Genomic DNA, 22,762 nt, shown 5'->3' on the forward strand with positions numbered 1-22,762 from the left:
AGCAACTACGAGCCATATACCAACCTTATCAGAAGAAGAAGAAGAATAAGAAAAGAAAGAGTACACGGCTGATCATCTTTTAAAAAGTCATATTTCCTCATTTGCTGCATGTACAATCAACGCTTCTCCTCTATCTTTTCTGTATTTGGTTCCATTTTTGCTTTGCTTTTCGAGCACCATATTCTATAGTGCATTTGTTCTCAATACTCACAATACAAAATAGTCTAGATTATTTGTATCTACGCGTCGTGTAATTATTCACGTGACTCAAAAAAGAAAAAAAGAAAAGGTGTATTGCATCATAGAGAAACAACTCCGCTTTCCAAAGTTCCTTTCAGTTTCAGAATTTGAAAAAAAAAAAAAATGAAACAGAAACAGAAATAGAAATAGAATCAGAAATAGAAATAGAAACAGAAAGAGATATATGTTGAATTATTGAAACACATTGTGCAAAACAAGTGCAACAAGCAAACAAACAAACAAACAAACAAACGAATAAACAAACAAACAAACAAACGAATAAACGAATAAGTAAATAAGTAAATAAGTAAATTGTCATTTTGCAATTATCTATATCTATTTGTACTAGTATAAAGAATATGTTCTAGACTTACAAGGGGTCGTAAAGAGTCTACAGTTTCTCTGCCCGTTTTCTTCTCAATCCACTGCAACATACCAACCTAGCATCGTCTGCGAATCCTCGTTAGCAGCAGGCATATATCGATTTACAGTTTAGATGCGAAAGGGGTAGTTGTTAATGTATAATCTCGAAAAAAAGAAACGAAAGACAAAAAAAAAAAAAAAAAAAAAAAATTTGTGAATAATTAGAATTGAATGCTAAACAATGTCGCATTTGGTGTCGCATTTGATGTCACACTTGATGTCACACTTTGATGTTGGAACTTTATAAAAGACAATTGCATGTGTATGGAACAAATTGTTGTTTTTTTTTCAGCTCTATAAATATTCTAATTTGTTTGCTATAACTTGCACACTAAAAGAATATCGATAAAGACTTTTTTTAGATAATGTATATACATATATATATATATATCACGTGATTTACGTGAATGTTGATATTTATAAGCGTCAGTTTTTAATTGAACTGTGAGTTGCTTATCATAAATTTAGACTTAAAAGTCGGACTTTAAAGTTCTAGCTGTGAATAGTAAGAGTTTTATGGATGCTTCATTATACTTAAATGAGTTATGGACATATTTAAATGACCAGTAGTAACTCTAAAATCATTTGATAATGTATAATAATATTTTCGTTGAAGTTGAAACCAAAAAAGTTGTTTAAAAAAAAAAAAAAGAAAACGAGAAAACGAGAAAAGCTCATGAACATATAAACACATGTTGATATATCTTTCAAAATTGCAATTCAAAGAATTGTAAATCTTGCCAACATTTATACAGCTCAAGTATTCATAATTCATATTGGTTTAGGGAAAAAAAAAAACACACACACACACACACATTGAAATGTTTTTGATCTCCTCTACTTCTTGTCCATGCATTATTCATCTAACTGTTGTTAGATCCTGTCATTTTCCATTTCGCTACCATCTTCTCACACCTCCCCACCCCGCCCTCTTACTCTTTCTCCTTCTCTTTCTTGTATCTCAAATACTCAATAAATCACTCACGCAATCAATCACTCTCGCTCTGGCAATAAAATGTATCTGTTTACATACTGGCTTTTTTTTAAACTTCCATTTTTTCTTTTTTCTTTTTTTTTCTTTTTTTTTTTTTTATCTCTTTCTCTCTTCTTTGTTTCTCATATTCTTTAGTATAAATTTTATTCCCACGCCTGTGAACAGAGGATTATAGTAACGTTTAACCCTTTTTAAAGGCTGTAAATTGAATAAACAATTTTAGCAATGGCAGACGGATCAACGGCCAATACTGATTTGGTGATCAGTCAGTTGGAAGCTGCTAAGAAGTTTACTTTATCCCAACCAGACCAATTTCTTAATGTATTCAAAGGAATCTTGCCCATTATCAACTCTCCTACCCAAGCGTATCCTGTACGACAATGGGGTGTCGAGTTTATGTACGAGACCTTTATCGATAACAACAATAACAACAACAACAATAGCAACAACAACAACAGCCAGAACAACAACAACAACAACAACAACGGCAACGGCAACGATAATGGGACTAGTGGTAGCATCCAGCTCAAACTCAATGAAAAAGTAGATCTTGCTATTGAATCTCTAGACACCTTGCTTTTCTTGATTGATTTGCCAATAAACTTGCAACAGCAACAACAGCATGCACACCAGCACCAACAACGTGCGCTTCACAGTAAGATACAAATCCAACATCTCGATGTAAAGACTTTTCGTCATTTGATTGATATCTCAACTATAGTGTATAAGTTGGTGTTTCAATACGTTGCTGAAAACGACAATTGTAACCAAATATGGAGTAAATTAACAGAGTTGAAAAACTCACTAGTCAACAAGTTTCAAACAACATACCCATTGGAGAAATCAGATAACGAAGAACACGATTTGGTAAGAAACATTCCCACGAAATTGGACTTGCTAAACTTCTTAATGACAGTAATTGACTACCAGTCAAAGACAAAGATTATTGGAGACCCAGTGGACGATAGCGGGTTCTCCCTCGATCGAGTGCGTCCGGATCACACGTTGATCAAATACCAAAACATGGAGTATGAATCCAATACTTTGTTCACACTAGTGTTGCGTATTTTCCAAATGGACATCATTATACCAGCTCTTTTAACAGCGACAATCAATCACAGTGTCGTAATCATCAAAAAGAAACCTCAACTTGTCTCTGCATTGCTCAAGGCAGTGGAAAGCTATGAAACAAATTCTAAATTCCAATCCAATTACCAATCAGTCGAGGAATTCAAACTATCAAAAAAATACGTCGATCGAGCGTTAAGAATATTTATTGGATATGCAAAAAGGAATGGATTGATCCCGACTCCAATAAAGAGTGCACTAGAAATGAAGCTAAATGTGCTATCAGATCGAGGTAACGCTTTAAGGAAAATTAATATCCTTGCTAGCCAAAACGATGATACAAATATTAGAAAACGCAAATTCGATGGTTTTTATAACCCCTCCAAAAAAATCAAAGTATTGGACTACGAACATCTATATAAACTAGGTGCAAGCGATGAGTTGAGCAAATTCGATCTTAGTCTAATAACTCAGCCCAATGTTCATGCATTGATGGTGATGAATGCGTTGAGAAAAGTACCTGTACAGAAACTCACTAAAGGTTTGGAAATCATATGCGAGCGGTTCAAGGATGCTGTATCAAAATCGGCTGCTTCCAATGCTCAACTTCAGACTACTATTAAATCTGAGCCTGGTTTTATGGACCCTTTTACAATTTCCGCAACTGCAAACGATGGCTTATACAACAAGGCATTCAAAAGCGAAATTGATAACAAAGGCAAAGGGAATGTTGGGAAACAAAACAACGAAGTGGGAAATACCGGGGGTAAGTACGGAGAAGAAAGAGTAAAAGTAAAAGTAAAAGGAAAAACAGAAAATGAGGGAAAAAGAGAAGAAGTAGAAAAAGAAGAAGAAGAAGAAGATGATGATTTTGATTACGATGATGACTACGACGAGAATGAATTTAAAGACGAGCCACTATTTAGCTTGCCTCCACCTCAAAATTTGTCTTTTGAAGAGAAGAAAGAGCATTTGTCTATAATCATTGAAAACTTTTTAAAGTTGGCTAAGAATCCGCCGGAAAAGAATGGCGTGGTCTCAATTGCACAAGAACTGAAAAACAATGCGAATACTGATTCGACTGCACATGAAAACCCCAAATTTAATGAACAGCTTAAGGAGGTGGCCATCAAATCATTCAACAATAATACGTGGGTGATTATACTCACGAGGTTGGCTACACGAGGAATGCGGACAGTAGCAAAAGATGAAGAGAACGAAAAAGAAGTGCTGGTGGATCGTGGCATTTATGTCAAAGACAAGTCACCTGATGATCAAAGCAAAGAAGAATTGAGCAACATGATTCGAGAGGCGTTGTTCAACTATTTTGTTGAGAATATTCACTCGAGAGTAGATGTGGTTATTGAATGGCTAAACGAGGAATGGTACAGCGAGCAGGTATTTTATCAAAATTGTATTCTGGAAGAAAAAGGAAAAAAGGAAAAACCAGACGAAACTGGAAATGAAACTGGAAATGAAACTGGAAATGAAACTGGAAATGAAACTGGAAATGAAACTGGAAAAGAAACTGGAAAAGAAAACGAAAAAAGAGCAGATGATGATAAGGACTCTTCTTCCAGAGTTATGAATGTCTCCACCCCAATATACGACAAATGGGCTAACAAGGTATTGGATGCAATGATTAATTACCTTGAACCTAGCGATAAGAAAAATTTCATCCGTCTATGTAGTGATTTACCCTCATTGAATGAGCAAATGTTGGGCAAAATCAAATCGTTATGCTTTGACCCAGCTCGTTCAAACATCGGGTTCTTGGCGTTGCATTTCCTTATAATGTACAGACCGCCAGTGAAAACCATTTGTCATAAGATATTAAAAGAGTTGGGTGAGAGTGATCAGGAGGATGTGAGAGAGGAGGCAAAAAAGAAATTAGCCAGGGTATAGGTAAATACTTTTGTACAAATTTCTGTTAATCTAGTAACGTTTTAGAGTCATTGGTTGCTTACTTTGAGAGCTTGTAGAGCAATTCATAATAGCGTATATGTTATAAATTTAAGTGCTGGCTAATCTTTCATGTTGGTGGTGGAGCCGACCCTCTCCTCTCCTCCTCACCTCTCAATGGGTCGTGCAAATTTGACTATATATTTCTCTAGTCTAAATTTTTTTGCGAGTATTTCATTATCACCACCAGCAGAACAAATGTTTATTACTATAACAAAACCTCAACTTCCATAGATGGAAAAAGAAGCAAAAAACAAAAAAAAAAAGAATTATTAATAGAAAGATTAGGCTACATCTAATTCATATAACATTCATAAATAACTCTTAATCATCTTCCATACTTCTTAACAGGTGGAAGCAAAGCAGTTTACAATTGTTCATTATCAGTGTTTTCTCGCCCCCTACCCGCTCCTTTAGTTTTTTTCTTTTGTTTTTTAAAGTTCAACAACACAACTCTTGCTAATTATTTAACATAAATTGGATCAATTAGTGAGCAACAACTGGCGTCTAACAATCAATTTTTCCATTAACGCTTAAAATATTTTTATCATTAGTTTTGAAAACACATACACACATAAACACCGCCCATTCTTTTTTAATTTTTTTTTCCTTTTCTACAACAGAGTGCAAGTGCAGGTCATTTGTTTCAAACAATCCATAACATCCTGTTCCTTTTGAGTTTACAATGTCGCAACAAGATATCATAACTCAGGTAACGCCAGAATCGACGTATGCTAGCCCCTCTATTACAAACAGCACGAACAGTACTGGTAATACAACACTCGCACCCGGCGGCGCCAGCACCAATACGGACGATGCAGATTACAACTCACTAATTCATTTGAATGTACGCGGTAAGGAATTCACCATCACGAGAGACGAGTTGATGAGTTTACCCGAGAGTATTCTATTATGTCTTTTCCCCAATGGCGTGTTTTTGGATATGAATGGACAAATAATTACCAATTTGACTGAGAATGACGTTGTTTACGTCAATTTCGATCCGCAATGTTTTCAATACATCATCGACGTGTTTTCTAAAGCTCAGCAAGAGTTGGAATCGCAGCCTGGAACTCTGGTGAACAACTTGTCATTGTCATACCCGGGAACTACACGAACACAACAAGAAAATATATTGGAGACTAAGCCCGCAATTATTGTACTTCGAGAGGATTTGGATTTTTATGTCATCCCACCGGTAGCAGGCTTAAACATGGAAGAAATGAAGGTGTTGAAAAGAGGAGTAAGCGCGGAGCTACTCAAGAATAAGCTAATATTTTCTGGATTGGGCTATAGATTTGCCGATCGGGATTTGGATACATTGGGTGAAGATGGGCTGCGGTTACAGGATGCAAACGTGAAGCAAGATAATGCCAAGGGAGACGGGCTAGGGCCAGCAGAACAGCATCTCTTTGACATGTTGTGCAGCTCTGGATTCGAAGTGAAGGATAAATGGGGGTCGCGAAGTTTGGAGCTTGGCAAGTGTGTTATATCATCATTGTCATTGGTGCGTTTGAAAACTGCTAAACAGAGAAGAGAGGAAGCACTTAGTCTTACGCCAACACCTACAGGAACACCACCGGATTCACCTTCGTTAACCCCAGTTGCATCACAAGCGTCTAATGGTAATGGTAGTCGATCCAGGTCGAGATCGCGGATAGCGCAGTTGGCAAACAGTGCCTCTAGGGCGGCATCAAGATCATTATCCAAAGGCCGGTCAAAAGTGGATCCAAACCAAACTAAGCTACTTTTATTTTGGAGGAAACCAGCAAGGAAGTGTTGGTGGTCTCATGGGTGGATTGAGATTATAGTTGATGATCCAAGCTTGAAACGCGTGGATAAGCTATTAAACATGAAAGAAGGACACGCTGATTCTAATGGCAAAATCAAAGTGAAAGTCCATGTGAGAAGAGTGTGGACTTTGGAATTGAGTGTTATCGGTGTACAATGAATAGGTGGGGGTATTTGGTCTAGTATAAAGAATAAAGAATAAAGAAAAAAGAAAAAAGAAAAAAGGATAAAGGATAAGGAAGGCAAAGTAAAGAAAGAAGGGGCATAGAGTCAAGATCAAAGTTGCGTTTTGTGGCTTTTGGTATTCATGGTGCAGGGGCAAAGAAAAAGAAAGAATGATAGTTATTGATCAAAGCCGGCTAGGGTCGCAAAGTTTCTATTCTATTTATCAATTGCATTATAATTATTAATTTGTAAAACATGCATTGCACTGTAGACCAGGCCAATATACTCAAACATATGTGCCTCTCTTGTATTTATGAGTTTTCCAGAAACCATGTTGTTTTCAAATCGAATAATAAAATCTTACCAAATAAAAAATAATAAACAAAACAGAAAGACAAAAAAGTGTGGACCGAGAAGCCTTTGTTAGTAGAGAATATGTGGCTGGCGCGTTCCGTATATATATATTCATATATATATATATATATATATATATATTTGTTCTCTCCATCATTTTAACAGTCGCACACGACCTTGTTATCTAATCTTAATAGGAATATCTCTCACTTATGTTACAAGTTCTCCAACTTGGAAGTATATGAGGAAAAGACAAAAAATGAGAGAAGGAGAAGAAGAAAGGGTGGAAAAGAGGGGAAAAAGGGGGTAAGGTGGTCGACTAAGGGAAAAGTAGCGAAACCTTGATTGTTGTGTTTTATTGTACAAGTTCAATAGATGTTTTTTACCTTACCATCGTTTGTAACAATTATATGTCAACAATAGCTTCCTGTGCTAGTTTCCCGTAGTTATATGTTTTCTTTTAATACATATATATATATATATACATCCACATACAAATCAAGTCAGCTTAAAACCAAGATTGAACCAACATTCATCTCCACTAGTTGCAAGGCTGGGAGTTGTATATTTAAATAAGTGCTAGTGGCCGTTTTTGTACTACCAAAGAAGAAGAAGAAAAAATAAAATAAAATAAAATATTACAGTATCAAAAATTGGAGAGATCATCCTTCTCCAAAGGAATAAAGGAACAAGACCGATTATAATACTCTTGCTTCACCTCTCCCCCTACCCACCTCCCTTTTTACTCTCCCCGCTAGCCTAGAACAGCTCAAACAATTTAGGCAATAAGCGACTTCAACCTTGAGCTTTTCATAATACCATCTTCCGCCAACCATCTTTTAGGTATCATCTAACTCATACATTTGTGAGTTACGGAGGTATTCTCATCAAAACAAAACGAGGTATTTATTTGGTAAAAGATACAAAACAGTTTTTATTTTAAAAATAGAGGAGATAAAACAAAACCAGCACATTAGCAAACCAGTACAGGGTTAACTTTCTTCCCTATTATTTCCCATTGGTTTTATTCATATAAGCTGGTTTCAAGACGAGGCTATCCTTTTTTTTTTTTGTTTGGCTTGGTGTGTGTATATGTCTGTGTTCTATTCTGGACCGATACAATTTGGTTTAGTTGAATAGAAAGCATCTCATATCAACACAATTTAGAGACCTTGAGAGTATTCTTAATTTTCTTTGGAAAGTCTACTACAAAGGTCACGCAGCAAGGATCATAGCAGGGACCTTATCAATCCATAACAATCATTATTGAAAAAAGCCTCTAGGCAAACAAATGAAAAACTAGTTGAAAGTTTGATTGAATTAGAACACTACACCCCTTCTTTTTCTTTTCATTCTTTTCTTTTTTTTTTATTTTTTTATTTTGCCAGTTCAACACAATTCACGTATATCAAAACTTATGCTAAGTTGCAACAGCACCACTGCCTATACTAAAAAGAATCTATTCATTAGCATATACTATATCCAGATTAAATTATGACATTTGCTTCAACTGCTACTCATAATTCACATATCGGCGAAGTAGATTTGCGGACAACTTCCACAAGTGCCAGCTCTGGTGCCAGCTCTGGTGCATGCTCTGACACACCCTCTGGTGCTGGTGCTGGTACAGAAACAAAATCACCATCGCCTTCGCAAAATTTCAGTTATAAAACACCCATTGTTCAGATACCAAACTCTCTTCACGTGGAGAGTAACCAATTGGAGTCAGATCTACAGCATCATCAAGATTTACTGGAAGATGAATTGGAAACTTTAGACCAGTTTGAACTAAGCTCAAGTTCTCACCTTGTACCGCCCAACGGTGGCACTCATATGAACAAATCTTCTTCAGTTGTGTCACATGTATCATTAGCATCCACTCTTTCTAGCGTATCGGACACTGTACATACGCCACATAAGGCATACAAAAGGTCGTCGTCCTCTTCCAACGATTTGATATACGAGCGAGATAGGTTTAGAGCAAGGTTGAAAAGCTTTAACGATACCAATTCGCTAGTCACAGAAACAAAACTAGATGTTGTTGAAGACGAGACCAATTGTGATGTTTGTGATGGGATTGGGTGCAAAACTGCTAAGCTTAATATAGATCTAGACAAGAAGGAGGCTGATGAAATCGACGATTTCCAATTTCAGAATATTACGATAGATCAATTGAGAAACCTTTTTGATCAGTATTTTAACAAAGGTCTTCCTAATACCAATATTATGTTTCCCTGGTTGCATGGATTGCACGTGGACAACTTTGCCCAACGGTCGTTTTTCCTTATGCAACAACAACAGATGCGCGAGAAAGCTGGCCAAAACAGTAGTATCTTCAATGATTTTAAGCTATTGAAACCGGAGAATATCTCATTTCTAATGTGCATCAATGACGGCACTATACCTGTTCAGCTACACAACACAGTTCAACTAAATGAAATCTTGCAAAAAATCGATGTGTCGAGATCAGAAGTAAAGGAAATCGTGCGATCAATATACAAAAAGGAACAAGGATCACAGTTTGATGATGAAAGTGAAATGCTTAAATTGCTTTTTGACGATTGTACCAAATTAAATGTGCTTCCGAGATTCACTAATTTAGATCCAGACCGAGGGATATCATTGCGTAACTTCCATATTCAAGTTGCCAAGTTATCTACATGTTCTGACTTTTTGGTATATGGCACGTCTCCAGAAAATATGCGCTCCATAGCAAGAGTGCTTTGGCTTGCTCAAAAAGCTGAGTCGCACGAAAACTCTGACGGGACAAAGAGACGCATTTTCATACTAGAAAGTCTGTTAAAGGAGCTTTACGAGGAAGTTGGCTCTCCAATAAGAACAAGCCCGCTTCGTTCGTTTTTCCATTACTCGAAATTGGATGCATCACACTTGCATTTTGAGATTAAGGATTCTACCTTGTTACTGCATGATTGCTTTCAAATTAGTGAGAAGATTGAAACCACAAAAATGTCTACAGCCACTAAATTAACTCAGAACGTTTGGGTTGGTAATTTCTGGGACCATCAAATCATGATTGATTATTTGTTGAATGGCAAATCGGTAAATACGCAACCAACTAACCCCAACTTGTACAACGACCCACTCAACTCACTCATAGTACACAAGAATGTACTGCCGCGAGACTTTATCAATTTCTTGCCAAAACCAAAAGCCAATTACAAGCTATTCATCCAGTGCCACGCCGATGCCTCGTTCCCCGACCTTGAAGAGCTTGCCCACCTTTTGTATCAATACACAATCACTTCACACGATAATCATACAGCCGCCGAGCGTCACCATCTTCAGTTCCCACCACTGGGCTCAATTGGTCTTGGAGATTGCAAGCGTGAAAACTTGCAGTCCATCGTAAACACGTGCAAGCTTATATACTTGTATTCATCAACACTTTCGGCAGATGGCTTGGGCTCTTTAATATATTGTTCTGATGGGTATACGGAATCGTCGCTCTTGGTTTTTTGCTATATCATGTACTCAATGAATCTTCCATTGGACGAAGCCATGTTAAAGCTCCATTTGGAGTATGGCCGCCCTTTTTACATTTTCAATAGCGATGTGGTGATTCTTCGCAAATTGGAACCATTGTTGAAGAAGTTTAGCCCGCTTGTCAAGAAAGATTTGAAATGGGAAGAACTTGAACAAATATCACCATCAGAAATAAACGAAATTTTACTCGGTGTACTGAGTAGTAAAGCTAACCGCAGCAATAAACTTGGATTTATAGCCAACGATGAAGATGGCGATGACTCTTCTGACTCTGATTCAGTGGGAAGCAATCTGAGCGACGAAGAATTGGAATCAAAATATTCCATTGATTGGGTCAAAGAAGTGGAAGGCTCTATCCCGTCTAAAATACTACCCTACCTCTACCTTGGATCTCTCAAGCATGCTCTGTGCTTACCGCTATTAAACAAATTGGGAATTAAGAAAATTATATCAGTTGGAGAATCTCTTCCTTGGCTTAACGGGTTCAAATTTCAGAAATACAATGATGTTACTGTTGATGAGTCTGATGATGGGAGTATCGAGTTTTTCAACATTTCGCCTAGCAAATCCCATTGCCATCACCGTCCTTTGCATTGGAACACCAGTATCAACACTGTGATGAAAGTCAACAACTTGGAAGACGATGGAATTGACGAATTGATGCACCAGTTACCACCTATTCTTGACTTTATTGATGATGCATGTAGAAAGGATCCAAACACAAAGATATTGGTGCATTGTCGTGTTGGGGTCAGTCGCAGTGCAACTGTAGTGATTTCCGAGATAATGAGAAGGATGAATGTGAGTTTACCGATGGCATATTTATATGTGAGAGTGCGCAGACTCAACATTATCATACAGCCAAACTTGAGGTTCATGTACGAATTATTTAAGTGGGAGGAATTTGTTAAGGAAAAGCAAAAAAGACTTACATTCAACGAAGAAGTCAGGGCTGCAGATGAAAGAAGCAAAGAGAATTTTCCAGATACCATCCCTAAATATCCCGATGGGACTTACTACCTACGTGAAATCGATTGGTTTATTATGTGTCGGGAGATTATGAAACTAAACCTGCCATACGTGAACTGTTAATGAATGTGACATGCTAAATCTTGATTGAATTTTGTTTGCCAACGTTTACAGAAGTATGAATTATGATTGCTATCATTTTATTCGTTCACCACCACTACCACCACCACCACCATGATCATCATAATCATCACCTTCATCATCATCATCGTTTTCTTCTTCTTCTTCTCTATCTTTTCACTGTTCCAACCACTGTTCCAACCACTGCTACCATCATTATCTTTATTATTATCAACACAATCTATTTCATGCTGTGGCTATATTTGTAATTGTTTTTCGATAATGTTACTAGATAAATTCAATAGATTATTTTGTTCTCTATCACTGTCGATGAGAATTTACAATAAATTGACTAGAAAGGTAGATTATACTCTTTAATTTAATTTTGTTTTAGTTCACTTTTTTTTTTTGTTTTATTCTCTACTCTTTGTTTCTTTTTATAATTGAATTCTTCTCTTCCATTTTCTTTTCCTTGTTTTGTTTTTAATCATGCTGTTCAGCATAAATTTATGGTACTACTCTCTTGGCTCTGAGGTAGTCCGTTTGTATGTGTTTTGTAGCTATTGTGCTTGGAGATTGCGTGGAAACTGCGTGCGCGCTATTCTTGCAAAAGTCACGATTCTGAAATTGAAAAACACCAATACCTGCACCCAGGGTTACAATAGTCCTAATAACTCAAAACAAATAGTCAAGATCATACATAAGCATTTATATCTATATCAAATATGGGTTGGTTTGGAGGTGGAAGTTCAAACTCGCAGCAAGCACCGCCTGCAAAAGTGTCGATTGTATCAGAATATAAGGAGGAGCCGAAACCTCATCAGCAGTATCTTGAAGATCTACCACCAAAATTTGCCGATGATGATGATGATAATCTTCTGCAGTCTTCACAATCACAGTCTCAGACACAAGTACAGCCACAACCACTCTCGCCATCACAGCAACGTCAAGCTACATTATCCGATGCAGCCAAAATGATCAAGCTTTCGGATTTCACGTTTGACCGGTTTGTCCAAATGCCATGTTTTCGAGAGGCGATGATTACGGGGTTTCAAGCGATGGGGGTTTTGGGTGTGATTACGTTCTTAGTGCATCGCAATTTTAAGAAATCGATGAATTGGTCTGTTGGTGGTTTTTTTTTGGGGAACCTAGTTGGTTGGGAGCAGTGTAGGTCTCTTAGAAGAAGATCATTTGAGATGGTTGAAAAGGCAAAGAGAGAAAAGGAGGAGAGGCACAGGAAAAAGTTGGAAGAGTTAAGAGAGAGCCAGCTGGATATGGATGATGTAAAAAGATTTGAGGAGTTTAACAATAGAAGGTGAACTTGGCAAGGGAAGAAAGGGATAAAGTATTTAAGATATAGTTGTGATGCCTCTTGGTTGTGGTGTGTATGTATATACATGTATGTATTCTATCAGATGATGATGATGATGATGACGACGATTTTCACGTGCTGTCTTCACGTGCCGTTCTATTTCTATTTCTCTGTCTCTATTTGTTATTGTTTTTTTTTTTTTTTTTGCTGCTTTTCAAAGTTTTTTCCAATACCTCGCTTCTTGTCTTCACTCTCCCCCAAATTTCTTCCCCACTTTTCGGTATATTAGGTAGTACAAAGAGAGAAAAACGTGAAAAATGGACGTGAAAAATCCTTATTCTTTAAAATAGTAATCCAAAGTCATCCATCAGATACATTCATCAATCACAAATATTACAAATTACCATAGCCATTTATTCAAACATATTGCCATCTTTTCTTTTTTTTTATCTCTTTATCGCTATTTACATAAAGAAAAAGAAGAAAGAAACAGAAAAAAACAAACAAAGAAACAAACAAACAATTTTTACACATTATGGAGAATCACAAATCGACAGTTACGTATCGAACGCTAAAGTCTAACTTGATTAATCTTCCTTCGAACTTGGCCAATTTATTATTCACTGCAAACATTCAAGTCCAAGATGTCATTATTGAGCTTGTACCGACTGACTCAGCTTCATCCCTGCTTTCCACAACGTCGTCTGCTTCAAGGAATATGAAAGCTCAAAGAAGATTCTATGCAGGTTGGTCAGGAATGACATCGTCAGCGCCACTGACTATTGAGATTGATCCAATATTTGCACAATCCTTGCAAATCAAGGATAAAACATCTGTGATTTTGAACCTTAAGTTGGGCAACTATGAAACGGCGCAGATAAATTTGGAGCCATTAACAAGCTCTGATTGGGAGGTGGTGGAGCTAAATGCGCAACTTATCGAAGATAAGCTTTTAAATCAGACCAGATGTGTTGCCCTTGGCCAGGTATTGGTTGTGTATCCGAATGCAACTACCTCTGCAAAGTTAGTAGTAACAGAAATTGGCTCCAATGATGACGCAAAGAACACCGGTTCCGCGTCGGTACACAAGTATGCCAAGATATCGCCATATTGTGAAATTGCCATTGCACCCAAATTAAGGGGCAAGAAAGACTCACTGGGGAATTCAGTTACTGAAACCAGAAGCGTTTCTAGTGCAAAAAGCAGTGCCAAGAGAAAAGAGGACTATTCAAATTTTCAACCAATACTCAAAAGAGGAATAAGTCTTCCACATGGCATGTTCCAGGACGTAAATCATGCTTCAGGCTGCAAAATGTATCTTGATTTGGACCAATTGCCCGATGATTTTGATACATTTGTTGCCGTTAGTGTTGTTCCCGGTCCAAATGAGATTCGAAATAATCTTGAGAACGAAAACGATATAAAAGAGAATAGAAGAGTTATTGCGCAGTTGGTGGATTATAAAGAAGGTCATGGGAATGTGGGGTTATCTTTTGATCTTGCAACTGCTTTGGGTGTCCGTGGTCAAATAGGAAACATTATTGCTCTTAAACCAGCAATCAAGAATTTGTCAAAGCGCCCTTCAAGCTTTGTGGTCCACCCATACGTAATACACACAAACAAGAAGAAGGAAATTAATTTGACAAAGACATCAAAAACAGCACAAATGCTCAATGATGCATTGTATCCACTGATTGCCGACAGTCCTGTAACAAACTACATGAGAATTCCTGCGATTACGGGCATTTTACCATATGGTGGGCTACTAAAATTTCGGAAAATTGAAAATCACAATGCATGGATAAAACCATACAACTTGACTACAAAAAAACCAGTCAAGATCGAAATTGGAGACGAGTTGTTGCGTCCGCAATCGTTTGTGGAGGAAGTAAAATTACCATACCAAATTGGAAGAGTAAAAGGAGAAAAAAGAGGAGGTTTTGAGGACAAAGACGAAAATGGAGAAGAGGAAATTGAGGGAGAAGAACCCATTGGAGTAGCTGATAAAATTGAAGACTTGGTGGAATCATTTGTCATTTCTGAAAACACAGGAACATTGGTGTATGGTAACGCAGGAAGTGGGAAAACTTTATATCTCAAAGAAATAAGTCACAAGTTGAGCAACCAACATGGATATTTTGTCAAATACGTCTCTTGCGACACCTTGATGAATGAAACTTTCCAAAACTTGTCGAAAAACCACATGTCCAAATGGTTCCAGCAATGTTCATGGAACCAACCCTCGTTATTGGTTCTTGATAACATTGACAAAATCCTCAATGTTGAAATGGAGAATATGGATGCATCAAAGTCAAATCAGATTACGGAATATCTTGTATCTCAAATGAGCAAATTACACCAACAAAAGAACTCCAATGTTTCTATCCTCTGTTCGGCTGTGGCCAAGGAAAGTGTAAACAAATTACTTTTGGGCTCACACTTGATTGAAAGCTACTTTCATGTCACAGCTCCTGATAAGCACATGCGCTTTGCAATTTTAGAAAAGCAATTGGTAGATCATTTTCACTGCAAAATTGATATGGACTTGATGGATTTAGTGAGCGAAACTGAAGGATACTTGCCGAATGATCTCAAGACTCTTGCCCACCGTGTATACCACCAATGCCTATCTTCTTCATCGTTATTATCATCATCGTTATCTGGACAAGGAAATGAAGAGGAGTCAATTAATGTCATTAGACTGGAGCACGCTACAAAAGCATTAAGTGGGTACACTCCTTCGGGCTTGCGTGGAGTTAAATTACAAACATCGGAAACCACATGGTCTGATATTGGTGGTCTATCTGAAGCTAAAAAAGTTCTTTTGGAAACTTTGGAATGGCCTACTAAGTATGCGCCAATCTTTGCAAACTGTCCCTTGCGTTTGAGGTCAGGTATATTGTTGTATGGCTATCCTGGATGTGGAAAAACTTTATTGGCCAGTGCCATTGCTGGTCAATGTGGTTTGAATTTTATTTCAATCAAAGGACCGGAGATCTTGAACAAGTACATTGGTGCATCGGAGCAAAGTGTTCGGGAGTTGTTCGAAAGAGCTCAAGCGGCGAAACCATGTATATTGTTTTTTGATGAGTTTGATTCTATCGCACCAAAGAGGGGCCACGATTCGACGGGTGTAACTGATCGTGTAGTGAATCAAATGTTAACCCAAATGGATGGTGCCGAGGGCCTTGATGGTGTCTATGTTTTAGCTGCTACATCGAGGCCAGACTTGATCGATAGTGCCTTGCTTCGTCCAGGAAGATTGGATAAATGTGTCTTGTGCGATATGCCAGATTATGAAGATCGATTAGATATCTTGAGGACAATCACAGCAAAAATGGACCTTGAAGAAGATGTAAACTTGGAAGAGATTGCTAAAAAGACTGCTGGTTTCAGTGGTGCTGATATGCAAGGATTAGGATATAATGCTTATTTGAAAGCCGTGCATGTGCGGTTAGAAGCATTAGAGAGGGAGGAAAATAAGAGCCAAGAAGAAGGTTCAAATGATGATGATTCCAGTATTGAGTTTTTTAAAGTTGGAAGTGAAAAGAGTGATTCCAATGGCCACAGCAATACCAAAAACAAGATGAAATCTGGTGAGAGATTGAAGATTTTGCATCAAATTGAACAGTTTATGACAAATGAGAAACAAGAGGGTAAGGCCAGTGGGAATTCAACAATGATGAAAAAGAAGAAAGCGGACCAACCAAAGGTGATGATCACGCATCGAAACTTTGCCGAGTCCTTAGAGGAGACAAAGCCTTCGATTTCGCAATCTGAAAAGACGAAATTGACCCGAATTTATTCGCAATTCGTGGATGGACGAGATGGAAAGATGCCCGATGGAGCACCAAGCAATGAAATAGGAGGAAGAACAACGTTGATGTAAAATCTGTAACAAAGTAAGAAGATAAGTATGTGCTGAATAATGTATTTCTGTGTAGAAGTATAACAGTATAACAATATAACAATATAGCAGTATAATGTACAGTTTAGAAAAGCAAAGAATACAAACCAAAAGAAAAAAAAAACCAGAAATAAATATAAAAGAATTGTAATTTTAAATTGTTTCAACTCATTTTAGAATTAAACATCCTCTAACATTGTGTCAGCTTCGCCATCGATCACGACGTCGCCTACTTTATGGCGATTTTCGGCATCTTCTTCCTCTTCTGCAATCATAATCAAATTGCTATAGCTTTGTGGGTTGGAAATCCATGGAAATAATCTCAAGTACGACCACGATCCAATCACCAATCCCAACATACTTCCAATAAAAACATCCACAAAGTGATGTCGATAATCCTCAGTTCTGCTCAAAGCAATAAAGGAGGCAACTAATAGTGGTGTAAAGCCACAAAGCAAAGTGCGCCAACTTCCAACTCTTGTGCTATTTGCTTGAAATTGTCCCATCAAGAACAACGCAAGATACACCAATCCAGCAAAGCCAATAGAAGAGTGACCCGATGGCGTAGTCCTATATCCGTCTTCTAACAACCCTGTGTCTTTTGACGTACAAACTTCTATGGATACAAGAACATCTTTTGGGGTTGATGGGTCTGGTTTACATCTTGATAAAAAGTCGGGACGGTGGCGGCCAATTAAGTTCTTCAAGATATCTGTAACATTCGAAGTTACAAGTACAGCTAGTAAAAGTCCCAAACAAGCGACATACGTGTTGTAGACTTTGTACTTTGGTTTGGTTAAAATCAAAGAAGTTATAAGTGCAATCACCAATGGAACCCAAGTCGAGTATATGAATAGTTCTAAATTGTTGACTGTCTCCCTTTCAGCAAATGGGTGCTGCAAAGTGATATCATTGATGTAAAATTGCCTGTGGAATGGTTTGATTCGGTAAATAAAGAAATAGGAAATAACCAACACCGCTAAAAGGGCCAAGTCTGTCACTCTCCATTTTACTATCCTTCGTGGTATGAACCCCAAGTTGGCTCTATTGAATTGTGGACTGGGCAAATTATTTAGTAAACCTTCCATCGACATTATTGCTGCTGTTGATATATAGTAGATTCTTTGGTTTGAACAATGTTTACTGAATTGAGGCGATCCGTGACTAGGAAAATTTTAAATAAAAAACTAGAATGGAGAATTATTATTGAGAATGAAATTGAATTGCTAAGGAACTTTTCTTTATTTCCTCGTTAAAGCTCTCCCGTGCAATTTACTTGTCAATGCCCCTTCCCTTCCCCCCCGTCTCCCTCCACAAACATTTGTGAGCGCGCGCACACACACACATACACATACACATACACATACACACACAAAAAAACACCAGCAACTCTAAACACAACCCAGAGAGCCAGAGCCGAAATTAGAAATGAAAAAGAAAAAAAGGAAAAAAAAAAATTGTTAACGACGCGTCCCCTTGGGAATGATTAGTGATCTCTCATACCTTAGTTATTAGCCAATTTTTTAAAATTCATTAGCCAAACTGAAAAAGGCGTTTATATCTATATTTCCATAGGCAATGGCGACGACAGCGGCAGCAGCAACAGCAACAGCAACAGCAGCAACAACAACAGATAGATCGAAGTACGATGAGGATAAGCTCCACCACACGCCTTGGGTTGAGAAATACAGACCCAAGAACCTTGACGACGTTGCCTCACAAGACCATGCTGTCAAAGTGCTCAAAAAACAAATCTCCACCGGCAACTTACCACACATGCTCTTCTACGGTCCTCCGGGGACTGGTAAGACGTCAACCATCCTAGCGCTTGCTAAACAGTTGTATGGACCGAACCTTTACAAGTCGCGAGTATTGGAACTAAACGCGAGTGATGAACGTGGTATCTCTATAGTTCGACAAAAGATCAAGAATTTTGCCAAGTTAACAGTGAGCAACCCGACTGAGGACGATTTGCGAAATTACCCTTGTCCACCATACAAGATCATTATATTGGATGAGGCTGACTCAATGACTAATGATGCTCAAAGTGCTTTGAGAAGAACGATGGAGACATATGCGAATATCACAAGGTTTGCATTAGTGTGTAACTACATCACCCGAATCATTGACCCATTGGCTTCAAGATGTTCTAAATTCAGATTCAAGTTGTTGAACAACGAGAACAGCTTGAATAGGTTGAAATATATTGCAAAGGAGGAGAACTTACACTTGGATGAAAATGGTGCGCCAGATGAGGTTTTGAACGAAGTATTGAGGATCAGCAATGGAGATATGAGAAAAGCAATCACGTATTTACAAAGTGCTTCTAAATTGAGCAGCAGTTTGCAACTAGAAAATTGTAAGAACGACATGAACGAAGATAACAAAGGTGAAAGCACACCATCATCAAGAAAAGGGGATGAAAAAGATGATGAGGAGGAGGAAAAAGATAAAGGGCTTATCACAAAAGCGTCCATCAGAGAAACAGCTGGAATTTTACCGGATACATTAATCTTGCAAATGGTTGAGTCAATAAAACAAAAAAATGAAGGGATTTTAATTAATTTGGTTAATGATATCATTTCAAGTGGCTGGAGTGTACAGCAGTTGATTGATCAGCTACATGACCAATTGGTCTGGGACGACACTATAGATTCATTGAAAAAGAATCAAATTGCTTTGACGTTGTTTGACACGGATAAAAAACTCAATCTTGGTACCGATGAGCATATACAATTGCTCAATTTGGTTCTCCAGGTGTCAGGTATTGTATAGAAACAATAAGTTGGAAGGTAATGTTTTGTTTCTCCAGTAAACTAGAAAAGTAAAAATAAAAATAAAAGAAAAATAAAAAGGAAACGAAAGAAAAGAAAACAGAAATTAAAAGCAAAGAAAACAGAGTGAATTGGAAAGTTGAGTTGTATGACAGTAATTGCATAAATCTTCTTAATGAGGTTTTTCAGTCAAAAAATACTTAAAGTGCCTCTTCCAACTACATGATAGCTGTGACGAAAATTCTAGATATACCAAGCCAACTATTTAATATTATTATAGATACAATTAAACACGCCATCAGGTAATTGAAAACCAAAAAAAAAAAACTGTAGAGTAGATTAATGTAAGTTACAATTGGTTTTCGGGTACTAGCGGCTGTTGTGACTTTTATTTCAGCTGTTGAGGTTGAGATTGAGATTGAGGTTGCGGTTGCGGTGGCTGTTGCAGCTGTTGTTGTTGTTGTTGTTGTTGATGAGGCGACTGTTGCGGTAATTGCCCTGGGTGAAAAGGTGGTTGTCGCAGTTGAAACCCAGGTGGCAACTGTCCATCTCTCATTGGAGGAATCATAGCATTTGGGTGGTTTCCAAATTGGCCAGGGTGGTGAGGCGGAGGCGGTGGACCTCCCATCCTCATCATTCCTGGCATAAACCCTGGTGGCATCATTGGGTGACCTGGTTGTGGAAAGTTTGGACTTTGGTGGGGTTGGAACTGCGAAGGTGGAGGTGGAAACCCATTTGGAAACATACCTGGAGGCGGTGGGGGAGGCATTGGCATCTGTTGGTTTCGTTGAATGTTCGGGAACAGAGGAGGAACAACACCATCGGGAGCAGCTTGCAAACTTCCACTTGGTTTTCTTTGATTGTTAGGAGACCCGTGTTGCAGTTGTCGATTTGATTGACTTTGTTGCTGCTGTGAAGCCGGACTAAAAGCTTGTTGAGCAAATTGCCTATGTTGGAGCATTGATGGATCAAAACCCGGAGGAAAACTCCTTAACTGTTGTTGTTGTTGTTGCTGCTGCTGTTGAGGATTCATCCAAGGTGGCGGAGGCTGTTGATGCGATGGCCTGCCTTGCCCATATAATTGAGGTAACTGATTTTGAGGCTGAGCTGTGCTTTGTTCTGACTCTTCCTCCTTGTTGAAATTTTTAGACAATGAACTTTGAGATTGATCACTAGTTTTCGCCGCTTCTTTAACCCTTACTTCCAGACCACCCTGTTTCAACTGGTCGACAACCAATGTGGGCGTATTTTTAACACTGTCTGGAGTCAAGTGGCCAACAGCAGGAGAGGACGTTTGTTGTCCGCTTTCCTTCTTCTTCAACAAGGAAAGAAAGAAATTGTCATTAGAGGTATCCAACGATCCTTGAGGTACAAGGGACGGTCTTTCTTGGACGCTGGACAATGTCGGAACACTAGATGATGATTGAGTTTGTGATGGTTGTGATGGTTGTGATGGTTGTGATGGTTGTGATGGTTGTGATGGCTGTGATGGTTGTGATGGCTGTGATGGTTGTGATGGCTGTGACGGTTGCGGTGCGCCACCAAAAAACTTGGAGAGACCCGGGGGTGGTGCTATCGTTCTACCAGTTGCAGTATGTGGCTGCACTGAAGCTGGCAGATAAGTAGCCTGAACTGGTGATTGCCCTTGTTCTTGTGTTTGCTGTGGCGGTTGTGCTCTTCCGCCCGGTTGCTGGAAAAACGAAGAAAATCTCGAGGACCTACTTGCATTGGTAGCACCTTGATTTTGAGAAGATACTTGCTCTTGTTCACCGGACTCCAATTCATCAACATTATTCTTCTGGGTGGGGGGTTTGATGAATGAAAAAAAGTTGTCCACTTCATTACCTGCGTTGGCTGCTGCGTCATTTTCATCCTTTTCCAACTTCTGCTGCTCCAATTCCATATCAATAATATCACCATTTCTTCTTCTCTCCTCTAACTTCATCTGAGACTTCCATTTCTCAAAGTCTTCAACTGTGTGACCCATATTGAGCATTGACATATTATCCGCGCCATCTTTACCATCAAACACATCATCTCCTATACCCCACTCTGGTGTAGGCTCCTCATTGCCTTCACCTAGAAGCTCTGAGATTTTCTCGCTACTCAAGGAATCTAAATCGTTGGCTTTATTAAATCCATGACGATTGTGATGTGAATGAGAACCTCTGTTTTCGTTGCTCGTCTTACCCCTCTCCCATGTTTCGTGCAGGTGTCTCTTAAACTTGCCCTTGTTATTTTTATACGTACTACTACCATTGCCACCACCAGCACCACCACCGCTTCCGCTGTGTTCACCATTGTTTATGGAATACCTTGAATTGACCTCTCTTTGAGGTTTTAACCTCCAAAATGCCACACCTGGTAGATCTTTCAGCACGTCCGCGATATCACCGTCATCTCGCACTTTTAGCAACTGATTTACGGTGTAGATGCGTTCAATTCCCTTTTTCTTCTCTGGAATATTTTCCAACATGTATAGTAACTCAGCACTTGGTTCTTTGTTTGGTTTACCTTTAAACGAGTTCTCGCGGCGGTGCAGGTGAGATGAAGTGCGGGATGGTTGTTCATTAGCACCCGCTCCACCATCACCTTCACCTCCAGTTTTAGCATCAGCTCCAGCATCGGCATCAGAGCTAAATTCTGGTACTGGCGTCGACTCCTTCGCTGCATGGGCCATCGCACTGTCCAATAGTTTACTCAATGCGTTACCAGGGTCAAGATTACTTAATGAGATGGACTTTTTAGATAAAAGGTCCGCTGGATTATCATCACTATCTTCATAATGTTGTTTATGCGTGGAGTTAGACCCCGCGTCCTTGTCTGATATACTAACAATCGAGGGGTCCTCCAACAACGGGTTTGAGTAATTGAATGACATTATCCTGGCCACTCAATATTTATGTTTGTATCTGGAATGACTAAATTGATCAAACCCTTAAAAAGGACGCAATTCTCACAATCAAAAATGAAAGGTTTTGATGTTTTTAAAGATTTTGAAGATTTTGAAGATTTTTAGTATCCTGTAAACGATCAATCACTTGTAATTCCTGAAAAAAAAATTGCAATTGAATGTGGCTGTGACTGCGGCAAATGTGCAAACTTTTCTTATTTGTTGTTTTTTAAATACTGCAGCCTATTCTAAGCTTGATTTCTTGTAGATATCTATGTATGTATGT

The 22,762-nt window shown here is 38.4% G+C and overlaps 8 protein-coding genes across 8 annotated transcripts; 6 read left to right on the top strand and 2 right to left on the bottom strand. All coding sequences in view use genetic code 12, as the record gives it.

Annotated features, from left to right (window-relative positions):
• Positions 1-1,882: 1,882 nt before the first annotated feature.
• PVL30_005107 (uncharacterized protein) lies at positions 1,883-4,630 on the top strand (the record flags this gene model as incomplete). The annotated part of the gene is made up of 1 exon (XM_001523305.2): positions 1,883-4,630. The coding sequence occupies one exon, from the start codon at positions 1,883-1,885 to the stop codon at positions 4,628-4,630; it is 2,748 nt and encodes a 915-aa protein (XP_001523355.2).
• A 742-nt stretch (positions 4,631-5,372) lies between these two features.
• Positions 5,373-6,638, top strand: PVL30_005108 (uncharacterized protein; the record flags this gene model as incomplete). Its single annotated transcript, XM_001523306.2, has 1 exon — positions 5,373-6,638. The coding sequence occupies one exon, from the start codon at positions 5,373-5,375 to the stop codon at positions 6,636-6,638; it is 1,266 nt and encodes a 421-aa protein (XP_001523356.2).
• A 1,853-nt stretch (positions 6,639-8,491) lies between these two features.
• Positions 8,492-11,593, top strand: PPS1 (tyrosine/serine/threonine protein phosphatase pps1; the record flags this gene model as incomplete). Its single annotated transcript, XM_001523308.2, has 1 exon — positions 8,492-11,593. The coding sequence occupies one exon, from the start codon at positions 8,492-8,494 to the stop codon at positions 11,591-11,593; it is 3,102 nt and encodes a 1,033-aa protein (XP_001523358.2).
• Positions 11,594-12,315: 722 nt separating this feature from the next.
• Positions 12,316-12,909, top strand: COX20 (Cytochrome c oxidase assembly protein cox20, mitochondrial; the record flags this gene model as incomplete). Its single annotated transcript, XM_001523310.1, has 1 exon — positions 12,316-12,909. The coding sequence occupies one exon, from the start codon at positions 12,316-12,318 to the stop codon at positions 12,907-12,909; it is 594 nt and encodes a 197-aa protein (XP_001523360.2).
• Positions 12,910-13,437: 528 nt separating this feature from the next.
• Positions 13,438-16,791, top strand: PEX1 (Peroxisome biosynthesis protein pex1; the record flags this gene model as incomplete). The annotated part of the gene is made up of 1 exon (XM_001523311.2): positions 13,438-16,791. One exon carries the CDS (start codon positions 13,438-13,440, stop codon positions 16,789-16,791), a length of 3,354 nt encoding a protein of 1,117 aa, XP_001523361.2.
• Positions 16,792-16,988: 197 nt separating this feature from the next.
• Positions 16,989-17,903, bottom strand: DPP1 (Diacylglycerol pyrophosphate phosphatase 1; the record flags this gene model as incomplete). Its single annotated transcript, XM_001523312.1, has 1 exon — positions 16,989-17,903. One exon carries the CDS (start codon positions 17,901-17,903, stop codon positions 16,989-16,991), a length of 915 nt encoding a protein of 304 aa, XP_001523362.1.
• Positions 17,904-18,387: 484 nt separating this feature from the next.
• Positions 18,388-19,584, top strand: RFC2 (Subunit of heteropentameric Replication factor C (RF-C); the record flags this gene model as incomplete). Its single annotated transcript, XM_001523313.2, has 1 exon — positions 18,388-19,584. One exon carries the CDS (start codon positions 18,388-18,390, stop codon positions 19,582-19,584), a length of 1,197 nt encoding a protein of 398 aa, XP_001523363.2.
• A 387-nt stretch (positions 19,585-19,971) lies between these two features.
• PVL30_005114 (uncharacterized protein) lies at positions 19,972-22,464 on the bottom strand (the record flags this gene model as incomplete). Its single annotated transcript, XM_001523314.2, has 1 exon — positions 19,972-22,464. The coding sequence occupies one exon, from the start codon at positions 22,462-22,464 to the stop codon at positions 19,972-19,974; it is 2,493 nt and encodes an 830-aa protein (XP_001523364.2).
• Positions 22,465-22,762: the final 298 nt, after the last annotated feature.

The sequence above is a fragment of the Lodderomyces elongisporus genome, chromosome 7, assembly GCF_030384665.1.
Source record: "Lodderomyces elongisporus chromosome 7, complete sequence".
Taxonomy (NCBI): domain Eukaryota; kingdom Fungi; phylum Ascomycota; class Pichiomycetes; order Serinales; family Debaryomycetaceae; genus Lodderomyces; species Lodderomyces elongisporus.